Here is a 22,227-nt window from a genome sequence, read left to right as displayed (position 1 = left end):
ATATATATTTTTTAAAAAAATTTAAATGTATATTGAGGCTCGAGTTCGGCTTGAAGCTCGGCTCGAGCTCGATTAAAATTTTTGGGCTCGAGCTCAATAACAATTTTAGGCTCGAGACGAGGCTCGGCTTGAACATAGGCAGGTTCGGGCTCGGCTCGGCTCGATGCCACCCCTATCCTCGGCCCACCGCCATTTTATGGGATGGACTCAGCCACCAGCCCCCCACCTAGTAGCTTTTGTTTGGCGCCTCTTGGCCCCACTCAAGGTGAATTTTTTTCTCTAGAGTGCCTGCCGTAACAACATCCTCACTGCAAACAACCTTATTAGGCACGGTAACACCACTCTCGATCCTCTTTGGCCTTTCTATAGGACAGAGGCTGAAACAGTGAGTCACCTTCTACTCCACTGTGGCTTTGCTTGGAAGGTCAGCTAGACATACATGATTGATAGTATGTGTCTCAACTTCTGCATCCCACTTGACCTGAGCACCATGTGTTGTTTCTCTTTTGGGACCCGCCTTCCCAGTCTGGGCAACCTTCTGTTGGCTCCCTGCATTGCTTTCGTCCCTTGGTGCCTTTAGAAGGAGAGGAACTTCAAACGGTTTGACTATACTTTCCGCTCTGGTGTTGAGGTCTCCTACACTACCAAAGGGCTTATACATGGATCCGTACTCGACAAGAATTCGCTTGCCTCTCTTGTTCCCCGGTCCACACAAACTGGAAGATTATTGCTCAGATGTCCATCCCCTCTGCCCCCCACCAATTTGCTGTTTGGGAGCCTCCTGCCACCGGTCATTATAAGCTGAATTTTGATGGTATCACCTTTGGGAACCTGCGTTTAGCTAGTTTTAGCAGGGTGATTTTTTATCCAACAGCACTACCATACTCTCTTACTTTGGCCCTCTCAAAATTGCTGACTCGACCACTACTGAGTTCTCTGGTCTCCTTCACAGCTTGCGTATTTTTCAAGACTGCTTCAATGGTCCCCTTATCGTGGAGAGAGACTCCAAGGTCGTCACCGGATGGACAATTTTTTTTATATTTTGGACATTGTATCCACCATTTCTTGTACTTGGTCTCATGTACTTAGATCAGCCAATTCGGTTGCTGATTTGTGTGCTAACCAGCCCCCCCCCCCCCCCCCCCCCCTTTTATCCCTTCAATCTCTTGTTGTTAGGGGAAGTCTCCCTTGATGTATCTTCCCTTTCTTTGAAATAAAATTATCATCATTTAAAAAAAAACAAAAAAAAAAGTCTCATAAGTGAAAGCAACCCAAAGAAAAAAAAAAAAAAGTGGTCGCCTATTTGAAGCGCATGAAGATGGAATGATCTTGTTTAAATTCTCTCGTTTTAGTTCCTATTTTAATTTTATTTCTTACATGTTATATTTAGGTGTAATTAGGTGGCTGACAAGTAAAGTTAGCTTGTAATTAGAAACTCTTAATTATAACAATAAAATGTTGTATTGAGAGGAGGAACACAGTTCTCCCTCCCCTCTTTTCTCTCTTTCCAACATGGTCTTCTTCTCTCTCTTTTTTCTCTCTCGTTCTCCACTCTCTCTAGCATGTTCATCCTCTGAAATTTAACATTAACAATCACAAATTGTACAGGCTACAGCATTAGAACAAAAAAGGAGCAAGCTAAAAGAAAAATCTGAGCCATATTGAAGAAAGTGATGTTGCTAGAACAAGTATGAAGATGCAATACTGTTCAAACAAAGCTTTACCATAAAGAACTATGACAAACGTAATATGCAATCAAATATGATGACTTACCATAACCACAGAACCCCATTTTTCCCGAGTCCTCTTCAACTTTGACAGCCCAAGCGCCAAATCATCTCTGGTTTTTCCCACATCTTCTTCCCTGGGAACAAATACAATTTTTTTCTTTTTTATTTTTTAAATGATGAGAGAAAACAATAAAAAATAGTAGAAGAAAATTGCTTAGCATTACAAGGATAAAATCAGCATCACAAAAAATCAGAGAAGAAACAAAAACAAATTGTATGTGTTGCTTCTATCCAAAAGCAGTTCAAACATGAGATTTCTTGAGTTACTTTTTCACATTTTTAGACATCTATATTATCTTGTCACTAAGCTTACTTATGTTAACTAATTAAAATCCATGCTAATCCTGCATAATACCTCTGACTCGATGGAAGAGCAAAAGCATGTTTGAGCAGCTCATCAGGCAATGTTTCACATTTTTCTTTCCAAAAATCCTGTTCCAGAAGTCAAAACATAGTTAAAGAAATATTGAAAGAATGCCAAATACAACGCATCAGAGAATTTGTACCCTTGAAGGACCTAAATTTCCATCACTGTTCCTAGAATGAACAGCAAAACTCAAAGATTCAAGCAGTTAAAAACAGCAAAGAAGATACAATAAGGCGACACTCATAATCCTCTTTTGTCCCTTCAGACATGTATTCTTGGTTTCAAGGGTCAGACAGAGAATGAAGAAAAAGAAAAATCTCATACAATATGAAGTCACATGAATCTTAAGATTAAAGGGAGATATCAAAGAGAAATGAGAGAGAGAAGAAAGGGAGAACCAGAGAAGCTGTCACGATTTTTAGGGGTCAAGTTCAACCCCTTGCCCCTTTCATATATTTCAGTAAAGTCAAATATATACAAAAAGACTAACATGCCCCTCTCTCTAATACATGTAATTCAGCATATTCTTAAGTATATAAACCATAAACTAACATATAATAGAAGCACGTAAAAAGCCTTTAATCCAACCACCCAAAAAACTCCCCACTATCTGACCCCACACTTTATAAACCAGTGTCCTCTCCCTTCCCCTACTCCACAACCAAGCGACCCAATCAAATGGCAACTCCTCTTCATCCATGTCCCCTCCCACAAGTAGTCACCCAAACTCCTCGTCTGCAACAAGCAATCCTTAACCACCCACAAATGAAGAGCCAAGCAAATAGAAGCAAAAGTCAAAATCAATCAATTTCCTGAATGCAGCTCAAAATGGAGCTAGAAAGGATAGGAGAATATGATCTAAGGTCTTTTGCCCTCCTATATCAAGGACATACTTCAGGAAATGACTTCAGCGTAAACCTTCTCAACAACCATATCTGGTCCTACAAGAAATTTTCTGAAGGGTCTAAAGAGAGAGTGGGGTTGACCAGACGACATCCAGATCACCAATTCACAAAATACAGAGTCCTTAAAACCGGGCCATTTCTCAAATCAATGCCCAGTAGAGAATCAATCAAGCATACAGGACACTCAACTCATGATCCGGTCAACAATCCAAGATTTTGTTGCAATGATGGGTATAGATGTAGATAAGCTGTAAGAACCGGCCTTTCATACAATTCTCCAACCCTCCAACCAAACCCCCCCTCCTCCAGTCCTTATGATAACCCATTCACAGAACATTAGAGGCCTAGGAGCCTCCAGCAAGTGTGCTTTTGTTCAAGAAATGCTCCAAGCAGATCACCCCCATCTAATTATTCTCCAAGAGACCAAACCACCTTGATTCTCCCTGAAAGACATTTTGTCTGGTCAATAGTAAGCCTAGGAGGCCACGCCTCCAGCTCCCCTGGAGGAATCCTTGCAATTTGGAAAACCTCCCTACTCAATATTCACTAAATCCCCAAAGGAAGTTACTCCCTCGCACTGAAATTTCAAGATTTGAAGAACAACTCAACCTGGCCTTTCTGCAGCTTTATGACTCCACCACTAGGCCTAGATTGAACATGAGAATACTAGGAATACACAGTCTATCCCATGGGGTCTCATTGGAGATTTTAACATCGTCAGAAGCCTCAATGAAAAGAAGCCACCAGCCACTTCCTTTACAGCATTAATGGAAGATATTTTTTTACGAAAGTGAGAAATTTCATTAAAGAGAGAAATTACTTAGGTACAAAAGTAGGTTATGAAACTGCCCAAAAGAAAAACTCATCTTGTATCCAAAGGGAATGATTCACCCACAATAATATCATGTAAAATCAACATCCAATCGAGCTAGAGAATTTTGCAATACAAATAGCACTTCATACAACATGAATTCCAACAAACATCAAACCCAAACAAATAGAACGAATCTCATCAAAGACATGAAGTAACCACAATGGTGGTGTGCCTTATCCATGAGCCAACTAATAACAGACATCTCCTTCAATAACAAAGGAAGTTGCGAAGAATTGCCTATTGAGCCTTAACTATAGAGAAGTGCTCAGGATTCTGTCTTTGAAGAGTCCTAGACACTTAAGGGAACAGAGAAAACACAAAGGACTATACCTGAATGATCTCTAGCGAGACCTCCCCATGCGGGGGCATGGATTACCTTTAGAACTTCCATCAAAATAAATTTCAATCCAACCCTCCTAAGAAGGAGACCATTCCACAACTAAAGAATGCCTTGATTAGGAGACAACCACGTTCAAGACTGTGTTATAGAGGTGACAGAAAGCAAAAGATTTTTTTTTTTTTTTTTTTTGAAATGATATGCAAAAGATTTACTTACCCAAAAACTAAATATAGTGAATTATACACTCAATAACACCACTTATAGACTGGGAAGCGCCTCCAAAAGTCTGACAATTTCGCTCTTTCCAAAGAGCCCAAAGTATAGAAGAAAATGCTGCTGACCATATTGAAACAGTATAAAACTGAAGAGTGCAAAGAGAGAAATTAAGAGGGAGAAAAGGACAGAGAGATGAGAGAAGAGAGAAGAGAGAATGACTCTCATTGGAGGTCACGCTCGAACCCCATCTTTATTAAGTGGATTTAAGCCAAATTACATAAATGGCCCTATACACTTAAAAACATTTAAACCTTTACATCTCCCAATATACATACTCAAATTGCATGAAAATAAAATTAGACACAAATCTAATCATGCAGAATAAGATAGTGTAAACTCTAGACATTACAGCTAATGGAAAAAGACGAAACTACCTTCAATAGATTTTCTAACACTCTCTCTCAAGCTAGAGCATATATATCCATAAGGCCAACTTGTTACAGGATATCCCAAACTTCGTTTCTCCAATGCTTTAGTAAACACATTTCTAATCTGACCACCAAATTGCATGTAGGGGGTGATAACTTTCTTCTTTATCACTGCATCTCGAATAAAGTGGCAATCTACCTCAATATATTTAGTTCATTCATGAGACATTCCCTGTAATAAATATGGTTGTCTGATTGTCATAGTACATAACCATAGGCTCATCCCTCCGTAGATTCAATTCACTTACCACAGATTTCACTGACCTTATGAGTCATAGTTCTATACTCAGTTTAAGTATTGAACTAAGCTACAACATTTTGTTTCTTTTTCTTCCAATTTAAATTACGTCTTAGAAATACACGATAATTTGTGGTAGACTTCCTGTCAAGCTTAGATCCTGCATAGACCGCATCTGAAAATGCTTCTATCTTCATGGAATCACGAGGCTTAAAGAATAGCCCTTTCCAGGTGACCATTTCAAATATCTTAAGCTTTTCTGGGCAGCCTTCAAATGAACCTTGCAATGACAACCCGTGAATTGACTAACAACATTGTTGCCAAAGAATATGGGAGGCCTAGGGATTCGGAAATCTAAGGAAATGAACCAAACACTGCTCCTAAAATGGTTATGGAAGTTCAATACACTTTCTTCCAATCTTTGGAAGGAAATGATACTTGTAAAACTTGGTTGTGATTCTCCATGGTGGATTTCAGGTGGTAATCAGAGATGCCTATCTTCAATTTGGAGAGCACTATACTTACTTCCAAAATTCTCCTCAGCCAGTAGATTCTTTGTTGGAAACGGCAGATTCCTCAAGTTTTGGGATGATCTGTGGATGGGGCAAGAACCGCTACAGAACTTTTTCAGAAATTTTTTTCTCCTCTCTGCACAAAGAGAGATATCAATAGCTGATGCTTTTGAGGGGGGTGGTCTGAGCCAACATCCCAGAAGGGGTCTTTCCAACACAGAGGCTTTGGAAGCCAGCCGCTTGATGGATTCTTTAAATTCGATCAGAATTAGACCTTCAGAGGCGGACAAGCTCATCTGGTGGCCGAACAAAAGAGGTACTTTCTATGTATCATCTGCATACGGACACATTAATGGCTGGGTTTCAACTCAAAGGGAGCATGAGGTCTACTTTGTATGACGTCTTTGTGCCCCTCCAAAGATCAAATTCTTCATGTGGAATGCTTGTCAAAGTAAGATTCTCACGGCAGACGTGCTTAGAAGAAGAGGTCACCCCTCTATCGACCCCTTGTGCCCTTTTTGCAACATTGTGGCTGAAACCACAAGTCACATTTTGCTACAATGCACTTTCTCATGGAATGTGTGGACTTCCATTCTTTGTATGTTGGGGTTACAATTCTACATGACAGTTGATCTGATGTCTTTCAGCAAGTCGCTCATAGCTACTCTCCTTCCTGGTCTCGAAAAAGTGATGATCTCCGTTTGTGCTAGTTTCATCCCGTGGGGGCTTTGGAATAAATGCAACCGAAGGCGTTTCGATGCAAAAAGTGAATCAACGATAAGAGTCGTGGACCGAGTGGGTGACCATATCTCCTCTTGGTTTCTGACTAAGAAGTCCTCCTCATTTGTGGGTACCTCTATCCGTGAAAACCAGAGAAATTTGGCAATGATGCATATTGGGACAAAGGTCCAAGTCATGCAAGAATGGACCCCTCCTAAACCCGGTAACTTTAAGTTGAACTTTGACGGCTCTTCTTTTGGTAATCCTAGGATTTCTGGCTTCGGAGGTGTTATTTTGAATCCTTCCAGTAATCAGCATTTCTCGTATGTCGGTCTTTTAGGCATCTCCGATTCTACGTCAGCTGAGCTACATGGCCTCCTCAACAGGTTCCATGTTTTTAGAGATAAGTGCAGCGGTCCCCTTCACATTGAAGGGGACTCGAAGGTGCTCATCGATTGGTGTGAGTGTGCATCCCCTCCCTCGTGGCGCCGTTGGGACATCTTTCAGGAGATTCTAGAAATTGCCTCCCAATTTTCTTGTATTTGGTCTTACATTTCGAGATCTGCAAATTCAGCAACAGATGTGTTTACAAAGCAAGGAGCAACCCTGCAATCTCTTGTCGTTAGGGATCTACTCCCTCCTCCTTTGTAATTTTTCTCTTGTTAATATAAATACATCTTTAGCAAAAAAAAAAACATTGTTGGCAAAGGATATGTCAGGACAAATAACAGTTACATGTATAAGTTTGCCAACTAACCGACGATATACAATTTTATCATGGAGTCCACACTCTATTCATCATGAAGATCATACCCAACCTCCATGGGAGTCTCGGTTGTCTCATCACCCAACAACACATACTCTTGCAACATATCTATCATATATTTTCTTTGTGTCAAATCAAGGCCAGCCTTGGTTGTAGTTACTTCAATGCCTAGAAAATACTTTAGTGAAACCAAGTCTTTAGTCTAAAACTATTTGGTCAGATGTGACTTTACCTCCTCAATGCATATCAAATCATTACGAGATAAAAAATAATGTAATCTGCATATACTAGCAACACCACAATATGAGACAATGTCTTTATGACAAAGAGTGAATGATCACAGTGACTTCTGGAAAACCCAATAGACATGACGACCTGACTAAATTTCTCAAACCATGCTCGAGGACTTTGCTTGAGGCCATATATAGCTTTCTTAAGCCTATATACCTAGCCAATCTCCCCTTGAGTAACATTCTTAGAAGATTGCTCCATATAGACCTTCTCATCAAAATCACAATACAAAACACCATTTTTAATGTCAAGTTGACACAGTAGCCATCCCTGGTTTACCGCTACAGCTATCAAAATTCAGACAGAAGATAGTCAGGCAACTGGAGAGAAGCACTCAAAGATATCAACTCCATATATTTGTGTGTGGCCCTTGGCTACCAACCGAGCCTTGTATCTCTCAATAGATGCATCGGCCTTATATGTTAACGTATATACCTATCTACACCTAACAACTATAGCACTGAGGAGCAGGTCCCACAACAGTCAAGTGCCTCTATCTAGTAGTGCTTCTATCTCAACATCCATAAGAAGCTTCCAATGAGGAGTAGAAAGAGTATCCTCCACATAAGAAGGCATAGTGGAAGAGGACAATGACAAGACAAACTGTTTGTGCTGATCAGACAATAAATCAAAGGAAACAAAGTTGGGGAAAGGATAAAGAGTACCTTTTCGAACATCTTTCCAAACAACAATAGGAAAGTGTAGATCACTAATGCCAAGATCAATAGACAAAGAGGGTTCATGGTCCAATGTGAGAGAGGGAACTGTCTTGTGTGGTGCCACAAGCCATTTGTGATATAACTGTTAAGGTTTCTCTATATCCGCATCAAATGAGGGACTGGGAAACTCTCACACTAAAGCAAGGACAACAATCTTTGGACCTGTAGTAGATGCAAACACATCTATGGAGGATGAATGGAAAAATGGAGTCTTCTAAAAAAATGTCACATCAATCGACGCAAATGTTTTCTTAGTAGAAGGACAGAAACATTTGCATCCCTTCCCTGTATGTGAATATTCCAAGAAAACACACATTACTACACGAGGAGACAATTTGTCGCAGGAAATACCAAAGACATGTGTAAAATATACACAACCAAAATAATGTAGTAGATAGCATTAACACCTGTATAGAGATTTCACCATCTAGAACAAATGAAGGGATCCTGTTATTGAGAAAGCAAGTAGTAAGAACAGCAACAAGCCAATATGATTCGGGTCATACGTATGAGCATGGGTACGGGCGACTTCCAAGAGCTGACGATTCTTAAGTTTTGCGATAGCATTTTGTTGTTAGGTAAAGATACAAGATGACTGATGTATAACACCATGATTCTGAAAAAACAGGTCAAACTTCTGATTCATGAATTCCTCATTATCAATGCTAAGCACACAAATAGAGGTATTAAACTAATTTTTTGTTTAATTAAAAAATTTGGTACATATCAAACACTTTAGATCTCTTACGTAAGATATACACTCAATTACATCGACTAAAACCATCAATACATGAAAGAAATTACTTATAACCAAAAATGTTGAACACTGGAAAAGGCCCCTAAACATCAGAATGAACAGTATCAAACAAGCAACTGCTTCTGGATTGACTTATGGTAAAAAGAATCCGATGATGCTTGCCCAACTGATAGGAGTCACACTGAAAGGAAAGACAAGATGGAAATGCAGGAAAAAGTTGAATCAACTTTGCAGGAAAAGGATGACCTAACCATAGATACCACTATAAATGTTAGACTGCAGAATGCAATGCTTGTAGAAAATCTTGTGAAGGAGAACGAGGCCCGAGGAGCATGAGGCAGCCATTGCTTGGCACTTATCGGCACCCAAAAAGATAAGATTATCACTCTGAAGAGCCTGCCTGAACAAGATTCTCACTTTAATAATCTTTGTTCCCCCGTGCAACCTTTGCCCCCTCTGCAGCATTGAAGAAGAATGTGTCACTCACATTCTCCTTCATCACTCACATTCTCCTTCATTATCCTTTTGCATGGCAGGTATGGTCATCTTCTCAACTATATCAGTTTGCAACTCTGCCTCCCCAAGGACCTTGTTGCCACCTGCCAAATGCTTCTGGAGACCATGATACCCAAATTGTGGAAGCTTCTCCTCCTTGCATGTCTGGCCCATATCCCTTGGTGTTTATGGAAGGAAAGAAATAACAGAACGTTCAATTATAAGTTTGAAAGTGTGGAAGACATCATTATCCACATCTTTGGTCATGTTTCTTTCTACTTCACTCAAGGAAGTCAGTTCGCTTGCCTGCCCGAGGCTCCTCTCTGCATCAATTGGCGGGCTATGGCCCGAATGTCTACCCCTTCCAAGCAACCTTCTATGCAAGAATGGCAACCTCCTCTAGTGGGCACCCTCAAGCTCAATTTTTTTGGCAATGCTCTGGGCAATCCGAATGTGGCTGGACTTGGTGGTGTTTTCTACAATTCGAATGGTACCCCCCTCATCATCTATGTGGATACGATGAGAATATCTGTTTCAGCTGAGTTTTTTGCCCTCCTCCAAGGCCCCATTGAAGGTCACTCAAAAGTGGTGATTAGTTGGTGTGCTTCCTTTGTTGAGCCCCCTTGGCAGCATTGGGATGTTTTTTATGGAATTTCTGATATCACTTCTGTAATTTCATGTTCTTGGGCTCATGTCCCTAACTAATTCCTTTGCAGACAAACTTGCCAAACAAGGAGCCTCCCTCCAATCCCTTGGTGTAAAGGGATGGCTTCTTTGATCTGTAATTCTCTTTTCCTAATATAAAAGTACACTCGTTTTCAAAAATAAAAAATAAGTATAGTATAATCAGCCTCTCTCGCACTCGGAAATAATCGTCCTCCTTGTTATGAGATCCTGAAAAACATAGTGAGAAGGACAAAAAGTTAGGTCAGGCTGAGTTATGCCTTCAACCCCTCTCCTCCTCTATTTATTATACCTTTCAACTTAATAATTACAAGTATGCCTCTCACCCAGGGTTGGAATAAGAAAAGAGTACAATCTGAAATATAAACTAATTACATCAATACCCTTATTCTTTCTATTTTCCTACAGCTAATATAGCCCTCTCTCTCTAATACAAGAAATTCAGCATATTCATAAATCCATAAACTGTAAAGCAAACATATAACAGAAAATTTAACAAATTTAGAAGAGAGAGGACTGAATGAAACGAGGATACTCTTTCTCAATTCTCTGTTTTTTCTTTTAATTAACATTAGGCACAATAGTTTACCTGCTCATCTTCTTCAAGCATACCATTGCCTAAGAAGCTTAAAGGCTCCAGCAAGAAATGTTTAACACGAGCGATCTGTAGAACTCATCAATATTGATTAATAATTTGATCAATGTGAGATATCAAAAGTCACAATGAATGAAAAAGTACTTTTGGAAGAAAAGTATGACATCAAAACAACTGAAACGCAAACCTTTATAGCCCGAATGAAAGAAGTTATTGTTCCATCGTGCTTTAGGAAATAATTCTTCAAAAATGCTGCTACACTGTATCCAATATTGAAACCAATATTCTGCTTTACAAGAACATCCTCAATTATGGCATCCAGTTTCTCCAAAGGAGATCCCATAGTGAATTTACAAGGCTGCAAGTGTTGCAATGTATTTGATGGAAGCAGTTTTGCTGGAGCATCAACCGTTGTTGCAACTCCCACCAATAAAATGATAGGAATCTTAACAACCCACTGACTATAAAACATAAAAAATAAGTTTTCAGGGCCAAGACAATATATATGAACCACCGATAAAATACACTATAAAGAAAAGTGTGAGAGCAACAACCTTTGTTGAAATAATAGAGACCGTAAGAACCCAATCATCAAAAAACATTGAAGATAAGTTTTTAGTGCTAGCACAAAAATATTTGTAAAGATAGGGCCAACATAAGTTTCCACCAATGAATATTTTAGATACCTAACCAATGCGCCAAAAACTCTCGGGCTAATGGAATGCAGAAAGTTAAACTCTTCAACCTATCCCATACTAAGTTGGGCCAGACCCAGTGCCCATACCCCAAGTTGAGCCTCTTAGGATAATTACATCCCACTATGCTTACGTGTTGGCGTCCTTGATGGCCCACTCAATGACGGCTTTCACTCCAAATCAGGTAGCTTTTTTCACCTTTGCAACAGCTCTCACTCTAGTACCAGGTAGCCTTTTTCATAGGCTACCCTATGGGGTTCAAACATATGACATGGTAGCTGCTATGTACGACCATAACATAGGTTAGTCCAACCCAGCACACACGGACTCGGTTGGGCCCCATAGGACCATAACAAAATGCATGAAACAAACCCATGCAAAAAGCCCAAATGAGCAACAAACAATTGAGAGTAACAAGTAATGACCTATGTCGGCATTTGAGAAATATCTCCCAATATGAATGGAACAAATCAGTTGGGAGAAGAAATCCTCAACAAAAACATACCCTCCAACTTCAAAATTAAAATATGAATATAATCATTTTGTTAGGTTGACAGCAGCACAATATCAGGAATGTTACAAAGAAAGGTCAATTGCCCTTATTTCATAAATGCTACAGGCAAGCATCATGATCAAGAGTGACCTGCCCTGGTCCAATAAACAACAGTGACAACTACAAGAGCAATTTGAAAGAGAGCCCAACATCTGAAAACTCCACTGGCAAAGACAACGTCAAACATGCACAATGATCAACATTTTCTTTTTGGAATGCTGAGAAAAGCCCTTATTTTAACTTACGAAGATTTAATTTTTTTTAAATTACCTTACAAGAAAAGAGAGTGAGGTAGAGCCTCGAACTTCAAGGGTAAGGGAGAGAGTCCCCAATCACTACAACCTGATAGGAGAACCCATCCTTTAGTCAACCCGATAAGTTCGTTGTTCACAAGAATCTAGACAGCATCAAGGAGAACCCATCCCTCAAGGACAAGAACCTTTGATCTCTAAATGTCCATTCGACCTATACACAAGCCCTTTTCCATTGAACCCTTCAGATACCTTAATATTGTGTAGACAGGATCCAGGTGAACCTTTCAAGGAGATTCCATAACTTGGCTAACTACACTAACGGCACAAAATATCTCTCATTTGTAACAGTAGCATATAACAACTTCCCAACTAGTCTTTTATATTGCGTCTTGTCATGTAATATTGGATTGTGCTTGTCATGTAATATTGGGTTGTGCTTGTCATGTAATATCGGGTTGTGCTTGTCATGTGATATCGGGTTCTGCTTGTTATGTAATATCGGGTTCTGCTTGTCATGCAGATCAATATGACTACCCATACGAACAACAATCGATTTAGCGCCCAAGATTACAGTCTCCTCTAAGAAGTCAACTATACCCTTTGTGACAAATCCAACCCAAAATTAGCCTTTGAAACTTCAATGCCCAAAAAATATGTTACTTGTCTAATATCCTTTGTCTAAAAATGATTCTTGCCTTCCTCAATACCCCTACAAATCACTGCCAAAGCTCACAATATCATCAACATATACAATGTGCATCACTACTCCAGAGTTTCTCTTCATGAAACACTAAATGATCGTAATGGATTCTCTAAAAATCGAGGTCATGATACCTTACTAAACTTCTCAAACCATGCTTTTAAACTCTTCTTCAGCCCATACATAGTGTTTTGGTCTATAAACCTTTGCAAACTTCCCCTGAGCAAAACATACCCTAAAGATTACTCCCTAAACACTTCTTCAGCCAAATAACCATAAAGGAACACATTCTTAACATTAAATTGGAGAAAGAGCCATCCTTTATTACCTACTACAAATAATAAGATACATACCAAGCTTAAATGAGTAGAAGATAAAAAGGTTTCAAAGACATCAATAAAAAGTGAAAAATTGAAGAAGAAAGAGAAAAAGAAAGGGAAAATAGAGAGAAAACAGGCAAAGAGTGCTTGAAACTGCATTGATTGGATGCTGAAAATCGTGCCTCCTTTCAATTTTATTTCACTCAAGTGATTACACATAAGATGACAATAATGCCCCTTATAACCTCAACTTACATAAATGAATACAACTCGAAATTTAACCAAACTTGAACTATAGGTTCCTAACATGGCATATACTCTATAGTTAACTCCAGAAGTGTACACCAATAATAAAAAATGACCAAAATACCCTTACACATATTTTAACACTTCCCCTCAAGCTAGAGCATATATATCAAGAAGCCCCAACTTGTTACAGAAAACTACACTCTTTCACGCCCAAAGCTTTTGTGAAAATATCACCAGTTTGATCAGCTGACCTAACGTACAGTACAGTCACTGCTCCACTCATCACGACATCATGGACGAAATGACAGCCAACCTCTACATGTTTTGTACGTCCATGGAATACAAGATTGCAGCTCGATTATCACATTGCATAATCATAGTCTCAGTAGGAATAAAACTCATCTAGTGTAACACTGATCTAACCCACATGAGTTCGCTTACTGTATGTGCCATTGTTTGGTATTCAGCTTCACACTTGAGCAAGTTACCACATTTTCTTTTTTACTTTTCTAGCTAACCAAGTTTTCACCAACAAAAACAAAATAGCCAATAGTAGATTTCCTATCCAATTTTGACCTTGCATAATCTGCACCCGAGTATGCTTCAATCTTTAAGTGACCATGGAATGCATAAAACAACCCTTTTCCTTGGTGCTCCTTTAAGTATCATAAAATCCTATAGGCTGCCTCCAAATGAACCGTATGGGGAAATCCCATGAACTAGCTAACCATGCTGACAGCAAGTGATATCTCTAGACATATGACAGTAACATAAATAAGCTTACCTACCAGCCTCCGACCCATAGTCTTGTCCCTAATCTCTGCACTATCATCTTTATCAAGGTAATGACCAACTTCCATAAGAGTTTCTACAGGCTTTGCCTCTAGTATCCATACTTCTAGAGCATATCTGTCACATATTTCCTTTGATTCCTGTTTAACTCCTAGTAACCTCACTACCCAAAAAATAATTTAGGACCCTAAGTCTTTAGTTTGAAAATGTTTACCAAGATGTGTTGATAGAAAATCTATTGAAAGGTACTTTCATCTTTTTTATATTAAGTATAACTTCTAGAGTTTACACTATCTTACTCAACATGACTAAATCTGTCTCTAGTTTTATTTCATGTAATTTGAGTATATATATTGGTACATATAAGGGTTTAAGAGTTTTTAAGTGTATAGGAGCAATTCTAAAAAAATGCACTTAATAAAGAAGATGGGGGGTCGAGCACAATCCCCAATGAAAGTCATTCTAGAACTCTCTCTTCTCTTCTCTCTCTCTCTCCTTCTTCTCCCTCTAAATTCCTCTCTCTACACTCTTCAATTTTATACTTTTCATGGTATCAGAATAATAGATCTTGGTTGGAAGCTTCTATCCCTTATCAGCCCTCCTACTTTAAGCCAACAACCACCAAGGAAAGGGATTCTTCAATTCTTTGGTTGACTGGTTAGTAAAAGTTTGAACTTTTGTGTTCTTCTTCTACCATAATCCTTGGGTTGATGGTTCCTACTGCATATTAACCAGTTTTGTGGCTGATTACTGCCCCATGAGGTTTATTGAGTTAAGATTTACCCTTTTTGCATTATGCGCACCCCAACACTAGGTTCTCTATTTGCATCATTCATTAATTGGCTGATGTCAGCCCTAATGCTATTTTAATTGCATAGATTTAGATTATTCTACTCTTATGGTTGGCACATAATGCAATTTTTTCCTAACCTTAATTTTCAAAGAGTGGCCCACCTAGAAGTATTCACACAAGTGTGGGAAATGAAATTAGGGCTGAAATGAGTATTATTTTACTCTAATTGCTGATTCTAGAGAGATTATCACTCCAGTCAAGGGAATCAGAAAATTCAAAGGGGAAAGATGCGATTTTGATTAAATCTAAGAGCCTGAATGGTCAAAGCTATCTCAGTTTGTCAAAGTTAGTTCAAATATACCTGAAGGCAAAGAGAAAGTCAAGTTCATTAGGGAAGACCATCCTGTCTCTCTGAATGATAAGTGGAAGTTGAAGATAGTCGAGTGATGACCTAGCTGATCAACAGTATTGATTCCAAAATGTGGAATCAGATTATGAACTGCTAAGGAGATGTGGGTATCCTTAGAATCCATTTATGCTCAGAAGAGCAATTTGTCATGAGTTTAAGAATTACATGCAAGATTGTTAAGCCTCAAGAGAGTTCAGAGATCTGTTATAGAATACTACAATGAACTCGTGGGTATACCATAGGAGATAAATATTTTCATTCTTTTACTATTGATGAAAGGCAATCTAGAAAACAGCATGGACAATTACATATTGCAAAATTTCTGAATAGCTTAGGGCCAGAGTTTGATGCTGTTAGGGCACCACTATTAGCCTCAAAGGAAGTACACACTTTGGCCACGGCCTTGTGAAGAGTCTTGAGCAAAAAGTCTGCTACTATATCCCAGAGAAACAAAGATGTGACTGGTGTTACTGTATCTATGCTCGATACTTTGGGTAACTTGGAATCATCTAGAGGTCGAGGTAGAAGTGCTAGAGGCAGAGGAAGGGGTGAAAATAAGCCTGAAAAAAAATGTATTCATTGTGGTGCTCCACCCATTTTTTTTAACAAGTTGGACAAATTTTGAAAAACCTACATGGGCTAACACTTTTGTTCATGTAAGCACAGAAGCATCTATTGGGCCTATAGTGAATATTATACCTGTGGCATCTAATGAAATGCAACAACTAGTTTAGCATATGGTACAGTTGACTACCGCCTCATCTATAGCATCTATGGCTTAGTCTTCCACTCCTACAACCACTATGGCTAGTTCAAGTACTTCTCCCCTTTATGTGCATCCTTACTCCACCTGCGGTCTTGACTCAAGAGCTACTACCTAAATGTCAGGTATGTCCTCTTTGTTTTTTTATTTAAAAGAGTCTACTATTATTAAACATGTTAATCTGGCTAATACGTCCATTTCATCAGTTCAAGGAATGGGCACATTATTTCCATCTTTAATTCATGTCACCTCAGTCTATACTATTTGTCATTGAATTTCCTCACTCTATGTTAAGTTAGTCAACTTACCCAATCCATGAATTGTTCTAACTTTTTATCCTTCTCAGTGTATTTTTTAGGATCTCACGACAAGGAAGACGATTGGTTCCGCGCATGAGAGAAGCTGATTATAATATTTGGAGAGCTACTCACAGATTCTTTACAGGCAAATAGGGGTATTTTGATCATTTTATATATTTTGTGTGAGTTTGTAGAAGTGACAGAAAAATTGGGTGATTGGTAGGAGTCTATGGTCCATATTGCACACTATTTTGATGCGTAATTAGTGATATATAGAGCTTTGAGACATGAGAGGTATTTCTGCAAATAGACATTAAATCACTTAAGTGAGAAACAAAAGAGAAGGGGGTCGAATTCTTTTCCCAATCAACTGTCATTCAATGCACTCTCTTTCCCTCATCTCTCTTTCTTCTTTCTTCCTCTTTTCACCTATTTTCCATCTTTTCACATGGTATTAGAACAATAAGATCCAAATTCAGATTTCTTTAGGCACTTTATTCCTCTTTTTTTTACATTTCCACATTCCAAGTAAGGGGAATTTCAAGATTTATTAACGATTGGAAGTCCAGTTTAGGCTTTTTCAATTCTTGTATGTTTAACTTATGCCCCTAGAGGGTTGTGTCTTGGGAATTTCCCAACTAGAGTGTGCACCCACGAGAAGGCTGACATCAGCCAATTTTTCAAGAATTTTTACTTGTTTATGGTGTTAATTTGTATTATTGAGATTGAATTTGGATGATTGAACTCAGATTGGACTTTTTTATTGAAACCCCTAAGTGTTGAAGTACGGTCAACATTGCCTGCATAGGCATCGAGTTGTGATTGCTATCTATTGTTGATGTGTTCATTATTTTTGGTTGATTCTGAAGAGAAAATTATTCCTACAAGAGAGGAAAGGAGTTCGGAAGGTAAGCACACCATTGTTATTACTACAAAGTTCAGTACACTAGAGCGTCAATCAACCAAAGAGAAACACTTTCTCAAAATTTTCAGGTGTGTGCAGTCTAGTGGGCCCCACACCGAATTCAATTAGGGCATTTCAACACCCAATTTACATAATTTCGAAGCAATAGTGATCAACTTCAGCAATTAAAACCATAAATCGATGAAAGAATGACTTAATTGCAAGAAATCAGGATGATGCAGGCTATATAAATGATGACTCAAGTATTAGGGTTGATGATGCAAGCAGATTTGAGGAATTTCTTCAAATTAGGATCATCAAACACTTCTAAATCCCTACAATAAATCAAATAGAAGCAGTAATCATTAGCCAAGAGACTAAGACAAGCAAAAAAAGGGAAATTTTGGAATTTTTACCCTATCAGTCTAGAAATCTGGGAAAATCTTTCAAGGAGATTGCTGAAAATGGAGAGAAGATCCACAAAATTAAAAGAAATCAACCCAAGAATTGCGTTACAGCTCTGGTACCATTAAAATTATGAGATTTGGGGAGAAAATAGAAGAGAAAAAAGGAGAAAAAGAGGCCTGGAAGAAGAGCAGCCTTTCTGCCTTGGAGAGAGTGCCAAAAAGGCACATCCTCCTTTATAATCAGGGTTTAAGTGATAATTTACAAAAGGATAAAAATGTCCCTCAATACTGAAAATTACTCTCCTAAAATGCATGTCTAAATTGAATGAAAATTGAACCAGATATAAAATAAGATATTGTCTATCTAATAGCCATACTATAAGAGAAAAATATGCTATGGAAATATGGATAATGACCAAAATACCCCTAGACTGGTATTTCAACATCTTCTATTATAAATAAAAGACCATTGTACTCAATTTCATACACAATTAATGAATTATTTTTCTCTCCTAAAATTCTAAAAATTCTTAATGCAATCACCCAAGAGGATCAAAAACACGACAGTTTATTAACTGTCACACACACAGGAAGGGCCAACCAGCACACCTCCTAACCCAATGCAAAGCACAATTATTTCATACAATGGTAGAATCCCACATCACACCTGCAAACCTGGGGGTTGAGGCAGTTAAAAAAGAAAATTGAAGTCTTTGAAGACCTCTCTAAACAAGAAAGGTTGAATCTTGTAACTGGGAGTTGCAAATGCAGAATTCAAAAAAAGGAAAACTTATAAGATGCTCACCATGAACTCGTACATCACTCTGATACAATGTTGGATTAGGTAAATAGAAGGGTAGAGAGAAGATTTAGAATAAAGAAAGATAGAAAGAGACAAGAAGAAGGAACAAGTAAATTCTGGTTCTTGGCAGAGAGACCAGCACTTGATTTGGGGTCAAAAGACGATCCCTAATCCTCTTTATTAACTCCCTTAAGTCACATTCAGGAATAGTACATTAATACCCATCTCACTAGAATACAGTCCCTCATACCTCCTTGTTACTGAAAAACAAAAGCATAACTAACTTTTTTTTTTTGAAATCGGAAGTATAAGCTATAAAAAAAAAAAACAATACAAACACAACTAGCTAGGCGGGCCTTCCTCCACAACGAGGTGTTGGAGCAAAATACCCAAATTAGCCTGGATGTCAGCCAAATGATTGGCAAAACGAGGTATGCTTCTAGTTACAGTTTAAGGAAGAAATTAAATTACAAATATCAAAATACATATCCCAATGTTGCCAAGGAGGTTGGATTGACTTTGCACACCAAGGACGGGGGGGGGGGGGGGGGTACCTAAATTACACATTCAATCATAAGCACAATGACCAAAATACACTGAAAAGATACATTATTCAATAGAGAAGTAGACATTGTGAATCATAAAGTTAGCCAATCTACCAGCAGAAAGTGTTTTTTTTTTAAATTTCCTGTCCAGCATGTAGAACTAAATTTGGTAAATCTTAATTAGAGTTTATCTCCTAAAATGGAATAATATAGAGTTTACTGTTTTGTTGAATGTCTATTCCTATAAAAGCACTTCATATGTAACAAAAGTCTATCTTTGCCTATCGAATGAAATTTTCGTTTATGATCTCTTCAATAAACTTATCCTTTTAGTTTTTATTCTCTGTTTGCAATTTTTTCTTCATAGCTGCAAAAATCCTACTTTTCATCCTTCTAGTTTAACCCATCAGAAGTTTTCTACGTTACTGTTGAAATACAGGTTACCCATAAGAAGAGTCAACGATGTTAGTCCTTGAATTGAAAACACCATGCTACACCATAAGGCTTATTTCCAAAGAGCATGGCCTGCCTTAGGAAAACAATTTGGCTGTTTCCAGCTAACAAAGCCTGAAATGATGCTGAATTTTTTCAATGTGGGCTCCCCAGACCTAAAAAACAATTTTTCCTGTTTATTTCACTCATCCCACATCAGGAATTTTTCATGACCCACAGTCTAGATAACCCTGGTCCCATAAATGTTCAGGTTATTGCAGTCATATGAGAGTATGTATAAGAAGAATGAGGCTAAAGCAAGTTATAGAAAGTTACTGTAGTGAACTGATCTGAGAATTCTGGCTTCCATATGGAAAAATCAGATCTCAATCCTTTCACGAGCATGCCATTAATTTGCAGAAGGAAATTGTTTCACTTTTCAGTTTCCCCATCTCTAAATGATCTATGAAGATTTGGATCAAGCCAAATCAAAATTTGGCTCACATTCGGAGCACAAATAGAAAAATGCTGATTTCTTGCCAGGCAAAATAATCTAGGAAAACAATCAAAAATTAGTAATGGAAACAATCAAGATCCTCCCCATACATTCCAAGACATGGTTAGCACAGAGAACCAACAGAAAGAGAAAGAAAGAACAATATCCTGGATAGAGAAGCAACTAGGGGGAGGGCACCAATCAAACTACAATAAGCCAAGTTATGCATGTTGTAACTGCATAACCACCAATTTCACAATTTCAAGTTCCATGAGAACTTCAAAGATCAAGAGAATATCCTGAAGCCATTTAACAGACACCAGGATGAACTGTAATTATTCAAGCTGATCTACTTAACTTTTTCTTGAAACAAGAGCTTCTTTAGTTAGACAATCATTTCACAATAAGCCAGAATAATGCATCGAAGATACGGGTTTATGGTCAAACATGTGCAAACAAATGGGACAAAATTGAAAATAAGCTAAATAAAAGAAAGCATAAATACCTTAAGAGAGCAATGAAGTCTGCTAAGACAGAACCATTACAGCGTTCCATATCATCAATTATTACAACCACTGGTTTATCATAGTTTTCTGCTTTGATATACCATGCAGCTAATATAGCAATATCAGCAACCTATAGCAAACAATATGAAAACCCATTTAAATCCAATGTAATAATTTCATGTAAGAAAAAATGATATGAAAAACAAAATTACACAAACAGAACAAATTAGAAAAGGTAACAACAATTTTTTTTTCTTTTGATTGTGAAAAGGAACAACTATACTGACTCACCTCCACAGAAACTGCCACTAATTGCCATAATAAACTTCTAAGGCAACGGCCAACTCCATCCTTCATACAAAAGTCTGCTGATGATAAGCTGGCCACATGAAAACTATGAGACTTCAGATGCACCCGAAGCTCTTCAAAAGTTAGCAGATCGTCAACAAATTCCACATTCTCTGATAAATGAGATAAAGAGTCTTAGCAACAGATTAACAGTTATCCAACTACATCTTGCGCTCAGCAAAGAATTCATGCCTTCATGTCGCTATCATATATAATCCTTACTTTCGTTTTTAATTTATTTTCAAAAATGATTTACTAAACCATGGTACAGCAGAAAGCAGGAACCTCATTGCAAAGCTTTTCTTAAAGGAAAATAAAGATATTGAAGCTTACTGGTGAGCATCAACGCTGTAAATATCTGTTTATCACTAGTATCCAGTACAGTAGAATATGGCCGAGTCACCTCCGAGATTTTATGAGCTCCAGACGATTTTATGGTCTTAAACGATCGATCAATCCAACAGCATATCTCTTCAAAGAGATCATCATTAATCTGCCTAAAGCGGCCCTTCAATTGGCAACAAAGTGATAAATCAGCATAGTGGAATATCACATGCAACCATAAGATAACACAAAAATGTTAAACCTTGATAGTATTTTCGATGTTTGACCAGGCATCTTCAAACGCTTCAACCGGCACATGCTTGTGGACATAACTATCTCCCTCTACTGCTTGAAAAGCATTGGATTTCTCCTTCGGAGATGCTTGAGATAAGTCTATCCTTCTTCTGGTTTTAACTGAACCAGCAGGTCTTTTCTCAGACAATTGGGGCAACGACTTCTGGAGAATGAAGAATGGCTGCACTACAAATGACAAACTTAGAAGAAAAGCAAAACCAATAAATTAAAAGCTAAAAGTACGAGAAGAGAAGCGAATAGACCTGGAGATTGCTTTCTGCATTGTTGGATTTTGTGACAGGCGAAACCGAAGAATCAGAAGTTGTAGAGGGTGACATTAATCTTGCCAAATGGAAGAATGAGGGTTTGGGATAGACCGCAGGCCTCTGTTGCTTGTTTTTGGCACGAGAGTTTTGGCGCGAAAGCCTGACGTACCTTGTTAAGTAGGTTAGTATTTAATTCTAGACGGTAATCTGCTTAGGCTAGTTTGGAACAGACAAAAAGAAAAGAAAAAAAAATAGATAAAATTAATTTTTATTGCTTAGCACATCGAGAGAAAAGAAAATAATGATGGAATTTGAGGAG

The 22,227-nt window shown here is 38.2% G+C and overlaps 1 protein-coding gene across 1 annotated transcript; it reads right to left on the bottom strand.

Annotated features, from left to right (window-relative positions):
- Positions 1–1,755: 1,755 nt before the first annotated feature.
- LOC137948887 (origin of replication complex subunit 3) lies at positions 1,756–22,020 on the bottom strand. Its single transcript, XM_068795094.1, has 9 exons — positions 21,906–22,020; positions 21,611–21,823; positions 21,358–21,532; positions 20,968–21,137; positions 20,676–20,806; positions 10,945–11,218; positions 10,752–10,826; positions 2,146–2,222; positions 1,756–1,864 (listed from the first exon to the last, which is right to left on the bottom strand). The coding sequence occupies exons 1-9, from the start codon at positions 21,978–21,980 to the stop codon at positions 1,756–1,758; spliced, it is 1,299 nt and encodes a 432-aa protein (XP_068651195.1). The 5' UTR covers positions 21,981–22,020.
- Positions 22,021–22,227: the final 207 nt, after the last annotated feature.

The sequence above is a fragment of the Aristolochia californica genome, unplaced genomic scaffold, assembly GCF_029961685.1.
Source record: "Aristolochia californica isolate CCGP_79_NKW_82.1479 unplaced genomic scaffold, dmAriCali1.0.hap1 SCAF_1, whole genome shotgun sequence".
In the NCBI taxonomy this organism is placed as follows: domain Eukaryota; kingdom Viridiplantae; phylum Streptophyta; class Magnoliopsida; order Piperales; family Aristolochiaceae; genus Aristolochia; species Aristolochia californica.
This window is presented reverse-complemented; position numbering and strand designations above follow the sequence as displayed.